This window comes from Vulpes vulpes, chromosome 1 (assembly GCF_048418805.1).
Source record: "Vulpes vulpes isolate BD-2025 chromosome 1, VulVul3, whole genome shotgun sequence".
NCBI classification, from domain to species: domain Eukaryota; kingdom Metazoa; phylum Chordata; class Mammalia; order Carnivora; family Canidae; genus Vulpes; species Vulpes vulpes.
In genome coordinates, this window is record NC_132780.1 from 6,993,125 (window position 1) to 7,017,301 (window position 24,177).

General features: G+C 36.6%; 2 protein-coding genes across 3 annotated transcripts in view; both read left to right on the forward strand.

The window, feature by feature from the left end:
* Positions 1 to 3,732: 3,732 nt before the first annotated feature.
* ZNF345 (zinc finger protein 345) lies at positions 3,733 to 23,873 on the forward strand. The gene is made up of 3 exons (XM_026010304.2): positions 3,733 to 3,854; positions 4,690 to 4,764; positions 21,386 to 23,873. Exon 3 carries the CDS (start codon positions 21,466 to 21,468, stop codon positions 22,903 to 22,905), a length of 1,440 nt encoding a protein of 479 aa, XP_025866089.1. The 5' UTR covers positions 3,733 to 3,854; positions 4,690 to 4,764; positions 21,386 to 21,465; the 3' UTR covers positions 22,906 to 23,873.
* Positions 3,737 to 24,177, forward strand: part of LOC112928556 (uncharacterized) — a 48,029-nt gene continuing 27,588 nt past the window's right edge. The window contains exons 1-2 of one of the 2 annotated variants that reach the window (XM_072751892.1): positions 3,737 to 3,854; positions 4,690 to 4,764. In XM_072751892.1, the coding sequence (XP_072607993.1) occupies positions 4,732 to 4,764 (33 nt within the window). In that variant the 5' untranslated portion in view covers positions 3,737 to 3,854; positions 4,690 to 4,731. The remainder of the gene's footprint in view (positions 3,855 to 4,689; positions 4,765 to 24,177) is intronic. The other variant, XM_072751945.1, reaches the window with a different exon arrangement.

Genomic DNA, 24,177 nt, shown 5'->3' on the forward strand with positions numbered 1-24,177 from the left:
GATGCTTAATCAACTGAGCCACCGAGGTACCCCAAATATTTCTCTTTAACATGGACTATCTTGGTTTAAGAGAGCAAAGAGAAAATTCTTCATACACTCCCTAAAACTTGTTCATTCCATACTTGATTTTTTAAAAAGATTATTTATTTATTTTATTTATTTGAGAGAGAGAGCTCATGCACTTAGGCGAACATGGCATGCAGAGGCGAGGCAAAGAGAGAGGGAGAGAATTCCAAGTAGATTCCTCGTTCCTCCTTGAATATACCAGGCTTATACACAATGCCTGGCATTTATGTTTTGGTGTTTTCTTTGTTTATAATTTGCTTTATCCAAATATGTTCAAATGTCACTGCTCCTTCCTTTTGGTTTTGTTAAAATATTTTCTTCTTAGTTAGGCTTTTCCTAACTATTTCACTTAAAATTGCAATTCCCAGGGCATCTGGCTTCTCAGTCAGAATAGCATGCAACTCTTGGTCTCAGGGTTGTGAGTTCAAGCCCTACATTGGTGTAGAGACTACTTAAATAAAACTTTAAAAATGCAATTCCCTTGGGACTCATCCCATTTCCAAGCTTTATTTTTCTCTACAGAGCATAACTTTATCTAGAATACTACATATTTCATTGGCAACTTTCCCTGACTAGAATGTAAACTCCTTGAGGAAAGGAAATTTTGGCCATTTTGTTCACTGATGCTTTTCTATAATAGAACCTGGCGCAGATAAAGGGCTCAATAGGTCACACTGAGCTGCTAAATGAAGGAATACAGTGTTTGACAGGAACAGGAAATAGGCACTCTCATAAATTTTTTGGTGGGAATGGAAAGTGATTCATCTTACGTGGATTGCAAATATTTATAAATAAGCTTTGGCCCGGTGCTTCTTAAAGGAATTTATTACAAAGATGCATGCACATCTATCCAAAGCTGAAATTTTGGTGTCCCAGAATTATACGAACCTGAAAACAACCTAAATATTCATTAATATGGTGTTAAAATATGACATTTCCCCTACCACAAAATACCGTACCGCTATACGAAGGAATAAGGAATATGTATTAATATGGGATGTCTCCTAAGAAATAATAGTGAGTAACAAGCAGGATGTTTTATAGTATATTAACATTTGTGAAAAACAAAGATGAGGGGCTTTATGTACATAGATATGTTGGTATAAATATAGAATTACACAAAGTACATATAAACTGGTCACAGTCGATGCAAGTGGAAAAGAGAAATAGTTGAAAGGGAGACTTCTTTTTTCATTATAACCTTGGTCAAATATTTAAGATGAGTAAGATGGTTCCTTTAAAAACAATTGCAAAATTAAAAAAAATTGACAGAATGGAGAGCTGGGGGAAAGCAGCAATGATTTCTAGGCTAATAACCTCAAGAGATGATGAAAGTTGCTGAAATATGACTGTGGGAAATAAGTGATAATGGGAAATGCAGATGTAAAAAATAAACATAAAGTTTTTAGCACCAGGAAGATAGAAAATGGAATGTAGTAAAACAGAAACTGCAGTGTGCAACAATAATAGTTTTGAAATACTGTTGATTTGTAAAGGACTGACGGTACATGTAGGCTATGACAATGAAGAGAATATGCCTCCCCCCTCCTTTAGGATTACTTAAATAAAAGAGGGCACTGATACAGGGAGAATGATGACAGAAGGATTCACATCAACCAAGACTGAAGGATAGTAGGGCCTATAAAGGAAATCCTGAAAAACATTTCAGTGGTGTCAGCTCTCCCACTGAACACTTGGGTCCTGCCTTATCCCAGGCAAATCTGGCTGGTTCTCACTCACACACTTGGAGAGTATCTCTTTCACATTTCCTCTATTCACCACCCATGGGTCTCTCTTCTTGTTCCAACCTAAATATTTTACCTAGTTTGGTGATGTGATAGCCTATATCTAGGAAAGTGACATAAGATTGAATTTCAATTCACACCATCCCCAAAATCAGACAGAGCCTGGGTCTTTAAGGAGGTTACCACATAAAGAAGAACAAAGTAAATGACCTTTTACCTTAAAGGTTGAGCATATACAATCATATGGCAGAGGGCTTAAGAATACCTGAAACTTGTATCTCAAAGCTGAATATATTATGCCATGTAAAGTTTCTAAATATTTCAGAAATGGAAAAGAGACAGCATTTTACTTTTAAAAATTGGATTATAGAGGAGCTCTCCATGACTATTCTGGCTGTGTTGCTCTAGGTCTCCAGCATCACATCCCTGTACAGCTTCCTCTGAACATCTTTTAATTGTGGTTGATACTTCTGGTTGAATTGAGCAATTACATCTACAATTACATCTCCAAACATTTGCTCTATCAATGACTCCAAGAGAACAGAAAAAAGTAAATGGGGGCAAGACAGTGGACAAAACAGGTACTCCTATATAGAGCAAAGTATACCTTGTTAAAATGTCGTACTGATTTGTTTTTCTATTCCAGAACAAATGGTTGGAACCTTAAGAGTTCATGTAAAAATAACAGGTTATTTATTGTATAAATTAAAATGTACCTTTCTCTCTTAAAATCGAAGCTCCAGGAAGATATACCTTTATTATCAGTGTGAAGAGGAAATAAGGCTTGCAGGATTCAGATTCCTCAGGCACCCATACTGAGATGACCCACATTCATGTGATCACACACATACTCATATCCATACCTGCAGGGATCCAGACACTCTTGCCCTACCTGCTGTACACAATTACCTCAACCACACATCCCCATGATATGACCCTCCAGCCTCACAAAGCCACACATAATCTTCATTCTACCGCTCTGTCACACTCACCAATTTTACCCACCTGCAGTTTTTCTTTCACTCAACTGTCCTTTCCCCGAACCAGTCACACATATAATCTCACTACTGTCTTACACGGGACCTCCTCTGTCCACTTTCACATATATGACTGGGCTTGAAGATTCCTCTCTTTGAAACTCCCCAGGCTGATTTGGTCGCAGATGCTCAGGTCCACATTTGGGTTGGTTCTTCTGACAAGGTCCTCAACAGCCTGCCTCAAGAGTGTTTTTGTATTTCCAGGGAAAAACAGAATTCCGAGCACCCTCCAGGGCACTTAAAGTGAGACCAGGCCTCACCTCAGTGCCTAGAGGACGCAACTTACCTTGGCCTGGTCCATCTGGCCTTTGGCAAAGTCCAAGACTGCATTTCACAGGAGGGCCCAGTATATTGCAGTGAGTGGTCAAAGCCTGAGAGAGCCGCACTGGGGGCTATGTCAACGAAAAACTTTTCTAGGCAAGTTAAATAGGTAAGGAAGACTTTCTTAAAGACTGTGGCAATGGAGAAGAGAGGCTGAACTCAGCTCAGTATATAACAGTAGCTTGGATTTATAGCCAATGGGCAGGGTGAGGGAGTCAGTGAATAGAAATTACTAAGAGGAGCTTGGTTAAATATCAAGAGCAGGGGGGATTCTTGCTCAACTATAGTCAGCAGGTCAAGAATGAGACCTAGTCAAGAGGAAGGCTCAGAGGAGCCTGACCACAGTTTGGTCGAAGGACTCCTAGTTAGCTGACACTCGCGGGAACCTCCAGTGCGCGGCTCGGCCAGAAGGCTCAATTCTGGCTGGGTCCAGGCTCCTTGCCACGCACCAGTCAAGATACCCAGAAGACAGCTTTTTAACAATGTCCCTACTACAGCTGTACTACATTTCCCAGAGGCCTCTAGGCTCAGTGCTCCCTCTCGCGAGAACTATACCTTCTTCTGAGCAGTGGGCGGGATCTTCTGGCGGGTTGGGGCAAACGACCTCCGGGCGCCGTGGGAGCTGCCGCGTTCGACTCGTTCCAAGCTGACTAGAGGGGTGCTGACCCTCCCGAAGGAAGCATAGGTGAGGTGGCCGGGAACCCGGGGTTGGGGCCGGCGTGTCTGGAACCTCTGGCCTGTGCGGGCTGTGTGGGGGAGCCAGCGGAGCAGGGGAGATTGTGAAGAGGGCGTGTGTCTAAATGTGACTGTGTCTCGGTGTCAGTGAGAGCGTGTACGGAACTGTGAGGGCGGGGAGGAGGTCTGGATTTGCGGTTGTGATTGTTCAGGTGTGATGAGGTTTAATTGTGTGGCCGGGTGTTTGCTAGCGTAGCGTTCTTTGACCGCCGTTGTAAAACCGGGTGTCTTCTTGGTGCGTGTGTGTTTATGACCATTTGCTGAACCGTGAGTGCGGGACGCCTTGACTGTGAGGTCTGTGATTGTGTTTACCCGTGGTGTTATGTATTTGTGATATCATTGGTGTAGGATGCGTGTCAGTTCGTTGTTGTCACTGTGTCCCCGTGAAGTGTGGCCGTGGGAATGTGAGTGTGTGGGGTGCCTATGACTGCGATTGTGACTGTGCCCGTTCCTGTGGTGTGTATGCCTGTGTGACCATGTGCAGCCGGTTGTGTTGAGGTTTGGGGTGCCTGCGTCCCCATGGTGCGAGTTTGTGGGACTCTGTGTCCGTACAGCACTGTAGTTGTGGGGCGCCTTTGTCTGCCTTTGTGACTCCAGCGCTCTGCTCCCAGGGGACCTCTGTGAGCTCAGGGACAGATTTCTGCCCAGAACTGCAGTGACCCTGCTCTTGTCTTGGTACAGGACGTCCTAGCCTTGCCTGACTTATATTTAAAGGTGGCGGGAGGTTGGTTGACCTGGGGTCCCAGAAGAACCTGATGTTTCCTGACTCCTTTCTTCTTCCCCAGCTCTGCTTTGCTTGCACAGAGGCTTCCAGAGTGGAGTGAAGAATGGCTGTGGAACATGTACAAGGCTCCAGCAAGGTAGTTTGTCATTTCCCCTTGTTTCCTGAAATCCCCTTTTCTTTGTCAAGACTTGACTTGCTTTTCTCCGCTTGAAAATTCTTGCCCGTTAGGTGACTTCATCCCTGGAATTTCCACTTTGATAAAATGTGATTGGCTGCAAACCCTAAGTCTTCAGGGCCACCTGATTTTCTCTTACTAATTTGTCAATGGTTTAATTTCCCTTTATGCTTCTTTTTTTTTTTTTAATACTGTTTCTTCCTACTTGTAAAAGTAAAATGACTATTTAAAATAATTTCAAAAGTGTGTCTTTTGAAGAAAATTTCAATTCCCAGTTAAAGCCAATACTTTTTTGTATTTTCTGTTTTATGTACAAAATGTGATCCTGTTCTGTTTTATATAATAAAATGTGAATTTTGAAGATTGAATTCATTCAGCATTTACCATTATAGCCTGCATTTTTACACAAAATTGTATTCAAGTATTTTCCCACATGATTTAATATTTGAAACATTTTTAGAAGTGCATGTTTATTTGAATGCCTGTGGCTTTTTCCTCCCAAATTAGAAACAGAAATGGCATAACCTAGTCATATGTGCCATTTCATACATAATTATAAAGACTCACATAGGGAGTACCTAAGATATAAAATACAACCATTTCTAAAGAAACCTCTGATGTCCCATTAAGCAGTCACAAATAATTGTGTTCCTCTGGTGATGACCACTGTGATCATTTCTTTGCCTTTCATTAGAACTTTAGTGTATGAATTCCAAAATCATATAGGTTTAGTTTGTGTTTTCTATCTTTGTATGAATAGACATTATTTTATGTCTTTTTTTAGTAAAAAATAAGACCTTCATTCATGTTTCCTCTAACTACAGTTCATTTTTTCCCCGTTGCTGTCCATATATTTTCTTGAATGATGGCATCACAATTTACTATTTATCCATTCTACCTTTCGTGGATACATGACTTGCTTCTAGTTTTTGGCTGTTACAAGCAATGTGACTATGAATATCTTGTGCACATATTTTGGCACATGTGTGTTTGCATTTCTTTAGCTGATATGCTAAAATTATGATTAAATTGCTGAGGGATGGAATTTGTACGTCTTCAGTTTTACTAGACCATGTCAAACTGTTCTCTAAAGATACTGTGCAAGTTTTTTACTTGTATGAGTAGTTTGTAAAGGTTCTTTTTGTTCCACATCCATGCCAGCCCTTGGCATTGTCATACTTTTAAATTTTTGCCAATTTGGTGGATGTCTAATGTTATTAGTCACATATTTAATTGATATTTCCTTGATTAGCAATGAAACAACACAATTCTTGCCCAACCAGATGTCCTCTTTTATAAAATGCTTGTTCAAATGTTATTCCAATTTTTAATTGGTTTTTCTCTGATTAATGTGTGTGTGTATTTATCTTCTGAATAATGGTGACTAAATATTTTCTTCTGCTCTGGCTTGGTTTTTCATTCTGGTGACTTTTGATGAACAGAGGTTCGAGATTTAAATGTAATGAAATCTTTTTCAGTGGTTAGTGTTTGTTTAAGAAATTTTCTGCTACCTTGAGGTAGTGAAGATTTTCTTATGTTCTCTTCTGAAAGCTTTCTAGTCTTTGGCTTTAACGTATAGGTCTTTACACTACCAGGAATTGATTTCTGTAGGCAGTGATGTAATTTCATTTTATCCCCCATGTGGGTATCCGGTTGTTCCAGTATCATTTATTGAAAAGTTTATCTTTTTTACACTGATCTGCAGTGGCTATTTTAGTAAAAAATCAAGTGATCATATATATCTACATCTATTTCTGGACATTATATTCTGTTCCGTTGCTCTGTTTTTCTCTCCTTGCAGCAATATCATGCTATCTTATTCACTGTGACTTTATAATATTTGGAGCAAGTCCTTTTACCTCTTGTTCCTGAAGAGTGTCTTCGCTGTTTGTGTTCCTCTACATTTCCATATAAATTTTTTGAAATAGCTTGGTTCCATTCAAGCATCTTTTGTAATTTAGGTTGAATTGCATTGTATCTGTAATTGTGTGAGTAGAAATTTGGGATCCTTGTAATAACATAAACCTCTCGGTTGTTCTAGGTCTTGGTAAGGTTTCTCAACAAGTTCTTGCTTATCTCCTGTAAATAATTCTAGGCCAATAGGAACCATATAACCCATTGTATTAGTGTTTTCCTTTTGCATTGATTGCCAGTAATGTAAGCACTTCAAATAATGATCAATCATAGTAATTTTTGCCTGGGATAATGAATTTTACCTATGACCATTGTGTATGATTAAATTTTTTTTTCCCTTAATTCTTAGCCCCCTCAAATACATTTTTGGAAGTGAGGATATAAAAGTTAGGTAGGGGATGCCTGACTGGCTCAGTCAGTGGAGAGTGTACCTCTTGATCTTGGGGTTGTGAGTTCAAGCCCCACTTTGGGTGTAGAAATTACTTAAAATCTTTTAAAAAATAGGTATAGCCTTAGATACAGATGTAGCTATCTATTGTCTAATATTTTTATTTTAATAACATTCTGGTCCAGTCAGTTCTGCTTTTTATGGTACCTTTACTGTTCTCTCCTTATTATATTTCTTTTTTATTTGCCTTTTCCTCTTGCCTCTGCCCTCCATTGTCTTTTGTCAGGTGGTTTCTGCTTCTGCATCTTTGCCATTTATTCTCATTAACTGCTTAGTTTATTTATTATTATTTATTTATTTATTAAAAGTCAGTAATATGTTACTCTTGAGAATTTTACTTTTTTAAAAAAGATTATTTATTTATTTATTTATTTATTTATTTATGAGACACACACACACACACACACACACACACAGAGGCAGAGACATAGGCAGAGGGAGAAGCAGGCTCCATGCAGGGAGCCTGAGGTGGGAGTGGATCCCAGGTCTCCAGGATCACGCCCTGGGCTGAAGGCGGCGCTAAACTGCTGAGCCACCCGGGCCGCCCAACTGTTTAGTTTAAATATTGGCTTCTTCAGAAAAAGAAAAATCATCTCTCAGATTATTTTACCTATTTTAGTCTCTCTAACATGGTGTGAAAAGCATAGGTTCTAGTATCAAATGTGGCTTTTGAGCTTAGCTGCACCACCTGTAGCTGTTTATACTATAAATGAGAGGTTCTTATTCTCACTTAATGTTTAGAATGAAATAAGATATATGTAGAACACTTAGTACACATCAGAAGTTCAATAAATGTTAGCTCTCTGCTACTTCTCATTTTTGGGACCTCTATATCAATTACAGTATAAAGCACTCATCTAAAGGTCTTTGGTGATTCCCAAAAGAATTTTTTAAATTGAGGTGTAATTGACATGTAACATTATATTAGTTTCATAAGTAGAAGATAATGAATTGATATTTGTGTATATTTTGAAATGACCCCACAGTAAGTCCATCACAATTAATATCCATCACCATTCATAATTTTTTCTTGTGATGAAGATTTTTAGGATTTAGTCTGTTAGCAACTTTCAAATATGCAATGCAGTATTATTAACTCCCCCTGACTTATTTGTTTTATAGCTGGAAGTTTGTACCTTTTGAACCCCTTTATCCATTTCACACCCCCACTCCCAGTCTCTGGCAACTACAAGTCTGTTCTCTGTTTCTATGAGCTTGGTTTTTGTTTGCTTAAATTCCACATGTAAATGAAAGAATATGGTAGGTATTTCTTTTTGTCTGACTTACTTCACTTGGCGTAATGCCTTCAAGGTCTATCCAAGTTGTCACAGATGGCAAGATTTCATTCTTTTTTATGACTGAATAATATTCCAATAATCTTTATTCATTCATCATTGGTCATTCAGATTGTTGCTGTATCTTAGCTATTATAAACAGTGCTGCAGTGAACATGGGGGTGCATATATCTTTCTGAATTTGTGTTTTCATTTTCTTTGGAAATATACTCAGAAGGGGAATTGCTGGATCATATATGGTAATCCTATTTTTAATTTTTTGAGGAACGTCCATACTGTTTTCCATAGTGGCTGCACCAATTTACATTCCTGTCAGCAGGGCACAAGGGTTCCCTTTTCTCCATGTCCTTCTCAACACAGTATTTCTTGTCTTTTTGGTAATAGCCACTCTAATAGTCATAAGATGATATCTCATTGTAGTTTTGATTTGCATTTCTCTGATAGTAATGTTGAGCATCATTTCACGTACCTGTTGACCCTTATGTCCTTCTTTGGCGCAATATCTATTCAAAACCTCTGCCCATTTTAAAAATAAGAATATTTATTTGCTGTTGAGTTGTATTCTTTATATATTTTAGATATTGTCATATACCCCCTTATCAGGTATATGATTTGCGAATATTCATTTCAGTAGGTTGCCTTTTTATTTTGTTGATGATTTCCATTGCTATTCAGAAGCTTTTAAGTTTGATATAGTGTATTTGTTTATTTTTGCTTTTTTGCCTTTGTTTGTGGAGTTATGTCTAAAAAATCATATCTAAGACCAATGTCAAGTAGCTAACAGCCTCTGTTTTCTTCTAGTTGTTTTATGGTTTCAGGTTTTACATTCAAGTCTTTAATCCATTTTGAGTTATTTTTTTGTATGGTGTAAGATAATAATCTAGTTTTATTCTTTTGCATGTGGCTGTCTAGTTTTTTCAATACCATTTTTTAAAGAGACTGTCCTTTCCCTTTTGTGTATTTTTGGCTCCTTTGTTGAAATTAATTGACCATAGTTTATTTCTGGGTTTGTGGTGTGTATGTTTATTTCTAGGTATCTATTCTGTTCCACTGAATGTGTGTCTATTTTTATACTAATACCATACTATTTTGATTACTATATCAAAACAATAATATACTTTAAAATCAGGGAGCATGATATGTCCAGCCTTGTTCCCCAAAGGATCTTCTAGGCAAATTTTGCTCCCCAAATGCTTTGTAAATCATTGAGCGCCAGGACTGTGTGTGTGTGTGTGTATGTATATATATATATATATATATATATATATATATATATATATATATATATATATATAATAGAACTTTTTTTTTTTTTAAATTTTTATTTATTTATGATAGTCACAGAGAGAGAGAGAAAGAGAGGCAGAGACACAGGCAGAGGGAGAAGCAGGCTCCATGCACCGGGAGCCCGATGTGGGACTCGATCCCGGGTCTCCAGGATCGCGCCCTGGGCCAAAGGCAAGCGCCAAACCACTGCGCCACCCAGGGATCCCTAGAACTTTTTTTTTTTTAAAGATTTTATTTATTCATGAGAGACACACAAAGAGACACAGGCAGAGACACAGGCAGAGGGAGAAGCGGGCTCTGTGCAGGGAGCCTGATGTGGGACTCGATCCCAGGACTCTAGGATCATGCCCTGGGCCAAAGGCAGGTGCTAAACCGCTGAGCCACCCAGGGATCCCCTTATATAGATAACTTTTAATCCATTTTAGATTTGTTTTGCTGTGTATTGGGGATCTAAATTCAATTTTTTTTCATTTACTCAGTATTGTTCCAGTATCTTTTATCCAGTAATAACTTATTTCCTTTTCCATTACTTTGCACTATTTACTTGGTATTATGTTATTTTTTTTTTTTTTGGTATTATGTTATTTAAATAGGCTGTATTATCTATTAAATTTTTTAAGAATTTATGTCTCTGTGCTTGTTCCTGTGCCATGTTAGGTAATTTCCTTTTACAAGTTTTTGAATACCTGATCAAATATGTCACTTTTTTCTGATAATAGCTGTATTCTCTGTTCCTTTCATTACAAAATATATTATTAATAACAAATTTAGAAAATACAGAGAAGCAGAAATAAAAGACAAAGGTCATCTGTAGTCCTATCAATTAAAGACTGCTGTCAAATTGTTAGAGCAAATGCTTAGAATTCTTTCTTTAATGTGATCATACTATGGCCACTGACTTGTAACTCATCTTTATCATGCCAAAATACAGAATGAACAGCTGTCACGTTTCTTCACATTTATATTCACCATGAGTTATAATGGTCTCATAGTGTTACCATTTTTTTTTTAGATTTATTTATTTATTCATGAGAGACACACACAGAGAGAGATAGAGGCAGACACATGCAGAGATACAAGCAGGCTCCTCACAGGGAGCCCAATGCAGGACTGGATCCCAGATCCTGGGGTCATGACCTGGGCTGGAGGCAGGTAGCCAACTGCTGAGCCACCCAGGCATCCCTTGTGTTACCATTTTAATCAAGCCCTTCTGTGTTGAATATGGTTTGCTTACAAACTATTGCCTTTGTAAATAAGTATGTCCTTATCCTGAATGCTAGTGTTTTCCTTTTTAAATTTTAGTTTTAGTTAAATCATAATTATATATTTTTTCTTACAATTTATATGTTATGGAGGGGCTCATGTGACCACAGTCCCCAATCCCAAGTGTCTATCCAAAGTACCCAAAGTTGTAAGTTAATTATTTATAACAAGTTTTGGCTCTTGGTGCAGTCAGAAAAAGGAGTTTAGAGACATCCAGGAAAGATGACTTACCCACGGCGGAATTTATGTGTCTATTTCTCAAATCATAAGTAGATTTTGAACATAAATGAAGAATGTAACACTTCCCTCCCCAACATTGGTATGCTTGTCGTATATGTTAAATCATTTTATAAAGTTGTGATATCTTAAAATGGTAAGACTTAAAACGAAATTCTAATACAACTGTATTAGAGAATCAGGAGCAAAAAAGTAATAGGTTATCTGACGGTTCACTGGATGAAGTGTCTAACAGAGTACTTTTTATTAGAATTTTGTGGACTTACACAAAATAACTATAGCATAATAAGATAGGGATAATTGATAAATAAAAATGGCATTTCTTGAGCTTTATTATGTTCAAGGCACTATATATACCTTAGAAACTGATAATTTTTTACCAATATTCTATAGAGGAGAAAACTAAGTTTTAGAGGGACAAATAATTTACCCAAAGACATAAGTGTTAGGTCTTAGATTTTAGGACCTGGATTGAAAGCTGAGTTTGTCAGACTTTAGAGCTAATGATCTTAACCAAGATAGTTTGGATTGAAATCTCCAGGAAAGATATAAAAAATAAAATTAGCTAACATATCATCGACAAAATGGAAGTTTATTCTTACTTAGGGAAAGGCAGTTTTCTTAAATGTTCTCAAACTTTTCTTTTCAGTTGTACTAAGAAAAGATAAGATTTGTCTTGCTAAATCGTGCTGTACATGTACTATGATTCTTTTTTTTTTTAATTTTTTAAAAATTATTTATTCATGATAGTCAGAGAGAGAGAGAGAGAGAGAGAGGCAGAGACAGAGGCAGAGGGAGAAGCAGGCTCCATGCACCGGGAGCCCGACGTGGGACTCGATCCCGGGTCTCCAGGATCGCGCCCTGGGCCAAAGGCAGGCGCCAAACCGCTGCGCCACCCAGGGATCCCCCATGTACTATGATTCTTAAACAACATATACACATATATCTATATGCTATTTCATTTCAATAGCTGTGTGACTTTATCATACTTTACCCAATATATATATTTTGTGTATTTTTGGGTTTTCAACTATTTGCTCTTAATAAAAACTGTTGCTATGAACATTCTAGGATGTGTTTTTCCCAGGAGTGCAACTGCTGAATCATAGGAATATGTATATTAACCTAGATAATACTAAACAGTTTCAGAGTGGTTCTATGAGATTCTGTTTCGAAAAGGGTATGTTTATGTACTGCTTTACATCTTTGCCAATATTTGAAATCCTTACACTTTTTATCTATCTGACTTATGTATAGTGATCTGTCATTACAGTTTTAATTTATAATATATTACTAATGAAACAACATCTTTTTGTTCTGATTTTCTTTTGGCTTCTTTTTTTCAAAAATTTTTCTTATTTATGTGAATTCATATAATAGTTAACCATTTTATTTTTATTTTCTTAAGATTTTATTTATTTGACAGAGAGAGAGAGAGAGAGTGAGAGGAGAGAGAGAAGCAGGCCCCCTACTGAGCAGGGAGTCTGACAAGGGTCTCAATCTCAGGACCCTGGGATCATGCCCTGAACTGCAGGCAGACGCTTAACTGAGACACCCAGGCACCCCAATAGTTAATCTATTCTAATATTAGAATGTACAGTTCAGTTGTAGTAGTGTAAATTCTATGGTATTTAACCTATCTTTGCAATGTTGTGCATACACCAGCTCTCTCTAGTTTCAAACTTTTCTTCACCCCATAAAACACCCTTACCTATTTGAAGCACAAAACCTTTAACTTTGATGATTTAAAATGTATTTTTTTATTACTTATATTTTTGGTGTCAAATCTAAGAATATATTGCCAATTCCAAGGTCATAAAGATTTATAAATCCCTGTTTTCTTGAAAGAGTTTTATATGAGGCACTTGGGTGGCTCTGTTGGTTAAGTATCTGCCTTCAGCTTAGGTCATAATGCTGGAATCCTAGGATCAAGTCCCATGTTGGGCTCCCTGCTCACTGGGGAGCTTCCCTTTCTCCATCTGCCCCTCTACTCTGCTTGTATTCTCTCTCTCTTGCATTCTCTTTTTCTCTCAAATAAATAAAATCTTTTAAAAAAAGAAAAAAATTAATGAGTTAGCTCTTATGTTTAAGCTATTGATCCATTTTCAGCTAATTTTTTAATTGTTAAGCCAATTTTTATGAAAGAGGGCTTTATTTTTTTTTTAAATTCTAATACAATTAATATACAGTGTTATATTAGTTTCAGGTATACAATATGATTCAGCAACTCTATACATTATTCATTGCTTATCACAATAGTGTACTGCTAATCCCTTTCACCTATTTCAGCCATCCCCCTACTGACATCTCCCCTGATAATCACCAGTTTATTCTGTGTATTTTAGTCTTTTTTTGTCTCTTTTTTCTTTCTTTGTTTTGTTTCTGAAATTCTACATATGAGTGAAATCATATGGTACTTGTCTTTGACTTATTTCACTTAGCATTGTACCCTCTAGATCCATCCATGTTGTTGCAAATGGTAAGATTTTATTCTTTTTTATGGCTGAATAATATTCCATTGAATATATATACCACCTCTTCTTTATCCCTTCATCTATTTATGGACATTTGGGTTGCTTCTATAATTTGGCTATTGTAAATAATGCTGTAATAAATATAGGGGTACATATATCTTTTTGAATTAGTGTTTTCATATTCTTTGGTTAATTACCAGTAGCAGAATTACTGGATCATATATATGGTCATTCTACTTTTAATTTTTTTAGAGGAATCTCCATATTAGTTTCCACAGTGTCTGCAATAGTTTGCATTCCCACCAACAGTGCTGGAAGGTTCCTTTTTCTCCACATCCTCACCAACACTTGTTTCTTTGTTACTGATTTTAGTCATTCTGACAGGTATGAGGTGCTATTTCATTGTGGTTTCTACTTGCATTTCCCTGATAATGAGTGATGTTGAGCATCTCTTCATGTGTTTGTTGGCCATCTGTGAGTCGTCTTTGGAGAAATACCTGTTCATGGGTTTTGCCCATTTCTTAATTGGATTATTTGGTTTTGAGGTGTTGAGTTGTGTATATTCTTTATATATTTTGGATACTAGCCCTTTATTGAATATATCATTTGAAAATATCTTCTTCCACTCAATAGGTTGTCTTTTAGTTCTGTTGATTGTTTCCTTTGCTGTGCAGAAGCTTTGTATTTTGATGTAGTTTATTTTTCCTTTTATTTTCCTTGTATCAGGAGACAAGCATCATGAAAAATGTTGCTGTGACTGATGTTGGGGAAATTACTGCTTGTGCTCTGTTCTGAGGTTTTCTGGTTTCAGGTCTCCTTAATCCATTTTGAGGTTATTTTTGTGTGTAGAGTAAGAAATTGGATCCACTTTCATGAGTTAATTTTTCATATGAAGTGAGATTGAGGGTTTGACTTCATTCTTTTGCATATGTTTATCCAGTTTTCCTAGCACCATTTGTTAAAGAAATGTTTCTTTCCCCACAATAGACTTGTCATCCTTGTTGAAAATCAATTGGTCATAGATGTTTAGGTTTATTTCTAGATTCTCAGTTCTATCCCATTGGTCTATATATCTAACCTTGTGTCAGTATTGCAATGTTTTGATTACTGTAACTTTTTGTTAGTAAGTTTCAAAATGGGGAAGTAATTGTCATAGTTTGTTTTTCTTTTGCAATATTGTTTTTCATTTCTCCAGAAAGACCATTGAAATTTTGATAGAGGTTGCATTGACTCTGCAGATTGCTTTAAGAAGTTTTGCCATCTTTTAACACTAAATCTTCCAGTCCATGCATGTGGGATGTTATTCTGTTTTAACCCCAGCTGGTTACTGCAGTTGAATTCTGTCACTAACCACCCTGAGTTAGTGTCAGACTCCACAGGTTTTAACTGTTTATCTCACTCTACTTTAGACCAACTGGCTACAAATCTGTTTGGGAAGAAAGTCCCCATGACTGCCCTCCTTGCCAAATTTAATAATTTACTAGAATGACTCTTAGAATTCAGGAAAGCACTATACTCAAAATTAAAACTTTATAGTAAATAATAAGGATACAAATCAGGAATAGCGAAATAAAGAGATACATAAGGAAAGTTGGAAAGGAATCCAAGTACAGTTTCTGTAGAATTTCCTTGTGAAATTAAGGGTACATTACCTTTCTGGTTCATCAACGTGTTCATCAGCCAGAAAGTTCTACTGAGCTTCAGCGTCCAGACTTTTATTGGGGTTCCATTATGTGGCGTAAATGATTTATCCCTGACTTAATGATTGAACTCAATCTCCAGTTTCACTTCCTTCTTCCAGAGGTTGGGTAGGTTCATTCTTTCTGGTGACCATCTCTAAGCCTGAAGCTAGCTATACAGTCACACCATGAGTTACCTCATTAGCATAAACTCAAGTGTGATCCAATGACAATGACACTTCTATCACTTGGGAAATTCCAAGAGTTTTAGAAACTATGATCTAGAAACCTGGGACACAGACCAGATAAATTGTTTATAACGTAACAGATATTTATTTAGTGGTTCCTTTTCTCTTGGATTATTTAGCTTTTTATTAATGATTTGAGAAAGATCTTTATATTTTGGGTACTAGATTTTTGATAAATATTTTATAAATATCTTCTCCATTCTAAGGCTCCTTTCTTTACTCATTGTCATGGATTTATTCATAACTGAGGTGTGAGTCATGTTTGCCTTGTTCTACAACTTTATTTTCTATGTAATTAATATTGCCTGTGTTTTTTTTTTTTTTTGCCTGTTTTTTAAGTGAGGGTTATGCCTCATTGTCCATATAATATCGCTAATTCATACTCAGAGTCTTTCAGAAAATAAATTTCTGGGAATTCTGTCAGTTTCCTGATAGACCGCACGCCTTCAATCCTTTGTCCTTCTCTGTCTACTATTATTCCAAATTTTGCCTTTTTGAATTCTGCGCTCTTCTGTGTTGAGTTGTTATTTCTTAGATTTCATGCCTTCTTGTTTCTTGGTTTACTCCAAGAAAACTTCAAATTATCAAAATTGTTTTTTGGGGTGCCTGGGTGGCTCAGTCAATTAACTATCTGCCTTCAGCTCAGGTCATAATCCCAGAGTCCTGATATCGTGCTCAGTGGGGACTTTGCTCATGTTGGACTTCCTGCTCAGTGGGGACTTTGCTTTTCCCTCTTCCTCTATCCCTCCCCGCCCCAGCTTATGTGAGCTCGGTCTCTCAAATAAATAAAATCTTTTCAAAATATTGGTTTTTTATATAGGTGGCATGTAAGAATGGATAAATGTGTTAAACTTGTGAGATCTGATAAGGGCTTTTTCAACCAGTACATTGGTTCTTTTGCAGGACAGGAATTCTACATCAAATTACTTTTTTTTTTTTTTTAAGATTTTATTTGTTTATTCATCAGAGACACACACACACACACACAGAGGCAGAGACACAGGCAGAGGGAGAAGCAGGCTCCATGCAGGGAGCCCGACATGGGACTCGATCCCAGGTCTCCAGGGCCACACCCTGGGCTGAAGGCAGCGCTAAACTGCTGAGCCACCCGGGCTGCCCGAAATTACTTTTCTTTAGAATTTTGTAGCTATGACTTCTGGCTTAAAATATTATTAAGAACTCTAAAGCCATTTTCATTCCTGCTCTTTTATTTATGCCCTGTTTTTACTCTTTGGAGCCTTTTATGGTCTTTTGTTTCTAGAGTCCTATAAACCAAATGTAAAATACATCTCAGTATGAATCATTTTTATTCTTTTTTTTTTTTTAAGATCTTATTCATTTATTTGAGAGAGAGCACCAGCAGGGGGTTATGGGGCAGAGGGAGCAGCAGACTCCCCACTGAGCAGGAAGCCCAATGTGGGGCTTATCCCAGGATCCTGGGACAATGACCCAAGCTGAAGGCAGATGTCCAACCAACTGAGCCACCCACCCAGATACCCCAGTCATTTTAATTTTTTATGCTGTCAAGTGAATCCATTAAATGTGGAGATTCATGTCCTTCAGGTATGGAGAATTTCTTAAATGCTACTTTCTAAAACAACCTGTAATTTCTATTTTCTTTGAAAATTTTCTGATATACAGCAAAATTGAAAGAATATTCCAGTGTATATTATATAGCCATCACTTAAAATTGCCTATTCATATTTTGCCACATTTGCTTTATGTGTCTAAACACACACACACACACACTTTTTTTTTTTCTTTTTTGCCCTGGAATCATTTGAAAATAAGTTGAGAATATCTGGACATTTTACCTTTAATACTTTTAGCTTGTATTTTCTTTTCTTTAAACATTTATTTATTTATTTATTTATTCATGAGAGGCACAGAGACACAGGCAGAGGGAGAAGCAGGCTCCATGCAGGGAGCCCGATGCGGGACTCAGTCCCTGGACTCCAGGATCACACCCTGGGCGGAAGGCAGGCACTCAACCACGAGCCACTCAGGCACTCCGTGCATTATCCAAATAACAACAGTGACATAGCAAATCTATGAAAATTTATACTAACTCATTAATACCACCTCCAACATTTCATATTCAAGTATTTCCAATGGTTCCCAAAAGTGTTCTTTTAGCTGATGTAATGTTTTTTGTTCATTTGCTTGGTCACTTGCTTGATCTAGGATCCAGTCCCTTTAGTCTCTTTTAATCTAGAACAGACTTTCATTGTTTGTTTAATATGACACTGAATGTTTTAGACAATTCAGGACAGTTGTCTTATAGACGGTCTCAACAACCTCCATTTGTCTGATGGCTTTCTCATGGAAATTGAAGGCTTAGATTCAGTGTAAGTATTTAGTAAGCATACTATATAGATGACAGGATGGTGTAGCTTTTATTCTATTACATTGGGAGGCATAGGTTGTTGCACCATTCATGATGCCCAGTTTTATAAATTAAGGTTAAAGGTGGTGAATACTAAATCTTCTCAGTGTAAAGGTGTATTTTTCCCTTTATAATTAGTAGTCTGTAGAATGATACTGTGAGAACAGTAAATATCCTTTAACTCAACAGCTATTCACTTTCTAGTTTTAGAATTTACTGAGAATCTTTTCCTGAGTCAATAATTAGATTGCTGTTTTCAAAATGATGATTTTTCTGGTTTCTTCATTCCTCCTAGCATACTGCCTGACACTTGGCAGATGCTTAGCACACTTTTAAAAATGATCTCTTTCCATTAGATACTGAGCTGCCTTGCATGACCTTCCAATTTTCATTCATTTTCCATTTCCGTATCTTGCCGTACTTTTTAAAATAAAGATTTTATTTATTTATTCATGAGAGACAGAGAGAGAGAGAGAGAGGCAGAGACACAGGCAGAGGGAGAAGCAGGCTCCATGCAGGGAGTGTGATGTGGGACTTGATCCCAGGACCCCAGGATCAAGCCCTGAGCCAAAGGCAGATGTTCAACCACTGAGCCACCCAGGTGTTCCCTTGCTCTACTTTTTAAAGAAATGTTTTTCATTTATTCTTTAACCTTTGTAATTGTTTATTTTTATTCCCACTTTATATTTTCATTTCCTAAGATTCTTTTTTTCATCTCATTCCTTTTAGGTTGTCCTATTTTCCTATCATGTGAAATAATTTCTTGTGTCCCCCTTAGGATATTGATGGTGGTTTCTGAAAATTTTTTTTTAATTTTTAAAAATTTATTATGATAGTCACAGAGAGAGAGAGAGAGAGAGGCAGAGACATAGGCAGAGGGAGAAGCAGGCTCCATGCACTGGGAGCCCGACGTGGGATTCGATCCTGGGTCTCCAGGATCGCGCCCTGGGCCAAAGGCAGGCGCCAAACCGCTGCGCCACCCAGGGATCCCTGAAATTTTTTTTTATTATGTAGTTTCTCTTCTAAGTTCTTTGGGATTTGTTCATTTAATCATTTTTTTTTAGTTATACATTTTCCTTAAATATGTGATGATTTTTTGCCTTTCTGTATTTTAGAATGGACACTATGAACCTGATCTAACTTTTTGTATGATAACTGGTAAACCTCCATAGGTACGTAGTGCCCCCATTTCTTAAACCTTTCTGGGGGTTCTGCAGGATAAATCCTCCTCCTCTGGGTTTTCTTTATTTTTTGAGTTAAGTTTCACCATTCTTTGGTTTGCTAAGTTAGTCATCTTTTATCTTTATGCTTTCCAACTTGAAAAGCTTTGTTGCTGCTATCGCCTCTTTAACTCTCTTTGCCTTTTTTAAACATCCATTTCATTGGTTTTAGTGAAGCTTTTAAAAGGGCAAGAAAAACTGCATGTGATCCACTTGTCCTCCTTGAGAGAAAGTGTATTTCTAGAGAAATCTTGTTTTCAGAAGTTTATTTTTAAGGACAATGAATTTTGAAACTAATTTATTGCATTAGGCATTCATTAAATGTATTTTGGTCTTTTTGCATGTGCCAGAGTTCAAGGTGATTAAAGTAACAGACATTGGTTATTCTTCCTTCCTGAAGGTTGGCTCCTCTGTAGCAGACAGACATTAAGCAAACTTTCACATATGAAATTTGTGATTGTAGGAGACAAATGTGTAATCAACCATTACCCAAACAAAATACAAAGAATGGGGCGAAAAAGGTGGGGGAAAATACTTGAGAGATAATGGTGAGATGTGCATAATTAAGATTGGATATTCAGAAAAGATCTTTATTAGGATATGCCACTTAGCAGAGACCTAAACAATGCCCAAGAACTGGTAAGGCCAAGAGAGGGTAGTGGAGAGTGAGTATGGACAAATATGTAGGGTAGATGAAACCATTTTGGGTATGCATGCCAGGAAGCATTACAGTTTAGTGCATTTGAAGCACTGAGAAGACTAGTGTAGCTGTAACTTATTATTGAGGGGAGAGAAGTATCAGGTTGAAGATGCAGGCAGGAGGAAGATTACTGATGAATTATTAAGATATTTATTTATTATTAAATATTAATAATATATAATAATAATTATTATTAAATCACCAAGGTAAGGAGTACAGGTCTTATCCCAAGGACAGTGGAGAACCCCTGAGGCCTTTTGAACAGAATAGTGCCAGGCTGAAATATCACTCTGGCTGCTAAAGGTAGAAAACTGGAAAGGCAGACAACTAGATAAAATATTGCTTTTATTTCAAATAGAAGATCATTTTGTCCTGGATCATCTATTGACAGTGGAGATGGAAAGAACAATTTCAGGACATATTTAGGCTTACCCCAAACAAACTTACTGTATGAGTGTTATGAGAATGGAGCTCAGATGTTTTCACCTTTGGCGCTTGACATATTTGCTCAGGGACTTAATTGATGTCTTTAAGTTTATTCCTTTTCCTAGTCCCTTTTTTTGGCATGTAAGTCTTTCAAAATAATAGCTATTGAACACTGTGCAGTTACTTTATAAAACTACATAAATATATTATGTGTTATCTCAGAATCATTCAGTAATCATTAGAGCTGGAGTTCAGAATACTTGTCGATCTGCATCCTTGCAATCTGCCAATAGTATCACATTACCTCTATCTGCTCTTCCCTTCTTTCAGACTTTAAAACTAGATTCTCAATTATAGTAGCTTTTCCTGAGTCCCCTATTTTGTTCTCCCAAGATTAGCCTCATAGACTTCCTAGACAAATATGGTTTTATCAAACTTTTATGGATTATGTGGCATAAATAAGCCACATTCTTACCACAGTAGATTCTTCCTTCTGCATTGCTCATTCATCACATTAATTTTCATCAGAACACTGCCATATCTTCTATTTCCTTCAGATTATAGGCAATTTATGTTGATATGCAATTCATTATTTATCCTAGATTTTTCCTTCTACTTGTCGTTTCTTAATGCTCCAAAAACCCCTAAGAAATGGGTTAAATAGTAATTACCCTCATTTTAAAATGTATATGACACCAGATTGAGGTAGAGCTTAGGCATCTTTATATATATCAAGTTCCCCATGTTTAAAGGGGATTTTTTAGTTAAATCACTATTTAGGAATAACTGACTAATCTGTTTTCCTAAATATCTCCTTGGCCTTCCAGTGTGACTTCTTTTTACTTTCCTTATCTATTTGTCAAATTGCCCAATCATATTTGAGAACTGTATAAACCACTGATTTTTTATGAAAATTAGTTTCAGTTAAGTCTTTTCTATTATAAAAGTTTTTTTTTCTCCCAGAACACAAAAAAAGTGAATGTTTGCTTTTATATTTTCTTTCAGACTGTGAATCAAAGTTGAGACCAAGAAATTATTTCTGAAAAAAGGATATTTATGGAATAGAATCATCCTGATGAGAGATAATGGAAAGACTTATAAAAAACAGCATTGAGTGTTCAAGTTTCAGAGGTGATTGGGAATGTAAAAGCCAGTTTGAGAGAAAACAGGAATCTCAGGAAGGACATTTCAGTCAAATGATATTTACTTCTGAAGACATGCCCACTTTCAATACCCAGCATCAGAGAATACATACTGATGAGAAACTCCTTGAATGTAAGGAATGTGGGAAGGATTTTAGTTTTGTATCGGTCCTTATTCGACATCAGCGAATTCATACTGGTGAGAAACCTTATGAATGTAAAGAATGTGGCAAGGCCTTTGGTAGTGGTGCAAATCTTGCTTATCATCAAAGAATTCATACTGGTGAGAAACCTTATGAATGTAGTGAATGTGGAAAGGCCTTTGGTAGTGGCTCAAACCTTACTCATCATCAAAGAATTCATACTGGTGAGAAACCATATGAATGTAAAGAATGCGGGAAAGCTTTTAGTTTTGGATCAGGCCTTATTCGACATCAGATAATTCACAGTGGTGAAAAGCCTTATGAGTGTAAGGAATGTGGAAAGTCCTTTAGTTTTGAATCAGCCCTTACTCGGCATCACAGAATTCACACAGGTGAGAAACCTTATGAATGTAAGGATTGTGGGAAGGCCTTTGGCAGTGGTTCAAACCTTACTCAACATCGAAGGATTCATACCGGTGAGAAACCTTATGAATGTAAAGCATGTGGAATGGCCTTTAGTAGTGGTTCAGCCCTTACTCGGCATCAGAGAATTCATACTGGTGAAAAACCATATATATGTAATGAATGTGGGAAGGCTTTTAGTTTTGGATCAGCTCTTACTCGACATCAAAGAATCCACACTGGTGAGAAACCTTATGTATGTAAGGAATGTGGGAAGGCTTTTAATAGTGGCTCAGATCTCACTCAACATCAGAGAATTCACACTGGTGAGAAGCCCTATGAGTGTAAGGAATGTGAGAAGGCCTTTAGAAGTGGTTCAAAACTTATTCAGCATCAAAGAATGCACACTGGTGAGAAACCCTATGAGTGTAAGGAATGTGGGAAAGCCTTTAGTAGTGGTTCAGACCTTACTCAACATCAGCGAATTCATACTGGTGAGAAACCTTATGAATGTAAAGAATGTGGCAAGGCCTTTTGTAGTGGCTCAAAACTTATCCAACACCAGCTAATTCATACTGGTGAAAAACCATATGAATGTAAAGAATGTGGAAAGTCCTTCAGTAGTGGTTCAGCTCTTAATCGGCACCAGAGAATACACACTGGTGAAAAACTCTATGAATGTAAGGAATGTGGGAAGAATTTTGGTTCTGGCTCAAGCCTTACTCAACATCAGAAAATTCATACTGGTGAGAAACTTTATGAATGTAAGGAATGTGGAAAGGCTTTGGGGAGGGGCTCAGAAATTCATCAACATAAAAGAAGTCATACTGGTGAGTAATTCTGTGAATTAGAAACTTTCTAAGTTAAAAAAAAAAAGAAACTTTCTAAATTAGAATTATGTGGTTAAGGAAGGACACAGGACATGTAAGAAAATTCATACTAGTGAGAGTCACTACAAATGTAAGTAAGGTACAAACACCTTATTTATGCTTTACCACTTAGTCTGAGAGAATTTTATACAGGAAAAGAAAAACTACTCTTAAGAACTTTATCTGTATTCATTCTTTCATTATTTTGGAAAATTCATACTTGTTAATATTAAAATTAAAAGATTGTGTATTGTATTTTGCCTTTATTTTAAACATTGAAAAATTCAATTGGGGGCTATCCCTGCTACTTTTGTTTACTGATCCATCTCAAAATTATTTTAAATTATTTATTGAGGGTCTAAATTTGCCCTTCTCCCTGTTTCTCATTTGAATGCCATTTATTTAATAGCCATATCTATTTTTGTATTTTTTTTATTGCCTGTTTGATGGTAAGTTATATTTTTATACATATAAAGCATGGATATCAGGTCAGTCTTTGTTTTCTAAATTTGCATATATGTGTTTGTATCTGTGTTCCATTTTGTTTGTGTTAAGCTACTATTTTAAGTATCCTTTAATATCTTATGGATCTGTATCTTTTGTTTCGGAAGATTGTTTTACTTTTATAAAGTTTATACTCTTTTTACAAAACAGTTTCTCTCTATATTAATGTAGATATGAACAAAAAATAGTTATCTGTAATCATACCAATCATAGACAATCATTGTCAAACTTTTGTAGTAAACCCTTTAAGACTATGTCATTGTTTTTGAAAGAAAGTGTGATTATGCTATACTATAACCAGCCTTTAATTCTTTGTAAATATGTTGTTACTCTTCTATTGGCTTGAAACTATTCACCTGTCTTTTTCAAACCCCTATTTTTGTCAAATATTGAAAATTCTGCCATTATAAAGAGTTACCTTAATGGCCCCTTTTGAATGTGTCTTCTTTATTTTTTATTGTTCATTTCAGAGAAAATGTATGGGGTCTCTTCTGGATTTTAACGATTTGTGCTATAATCTGTAAGCGCTGCTTCCCTTGACCAACATTTATGACCCCAGTTATTTCCCCAAAATTAACCAACGTACGTATTCTTCCAGCTCCTTTTATATGCATATATAATGTGCTTTTGGTAATGTGGGCATAATCAGCTCACTTCAGAGGCTTGTTATGTGGATTCTACAGTTGTGCCTATCACATAATAAAACTTGCTTAGTGTTAGCCTTCGTCATTATTATC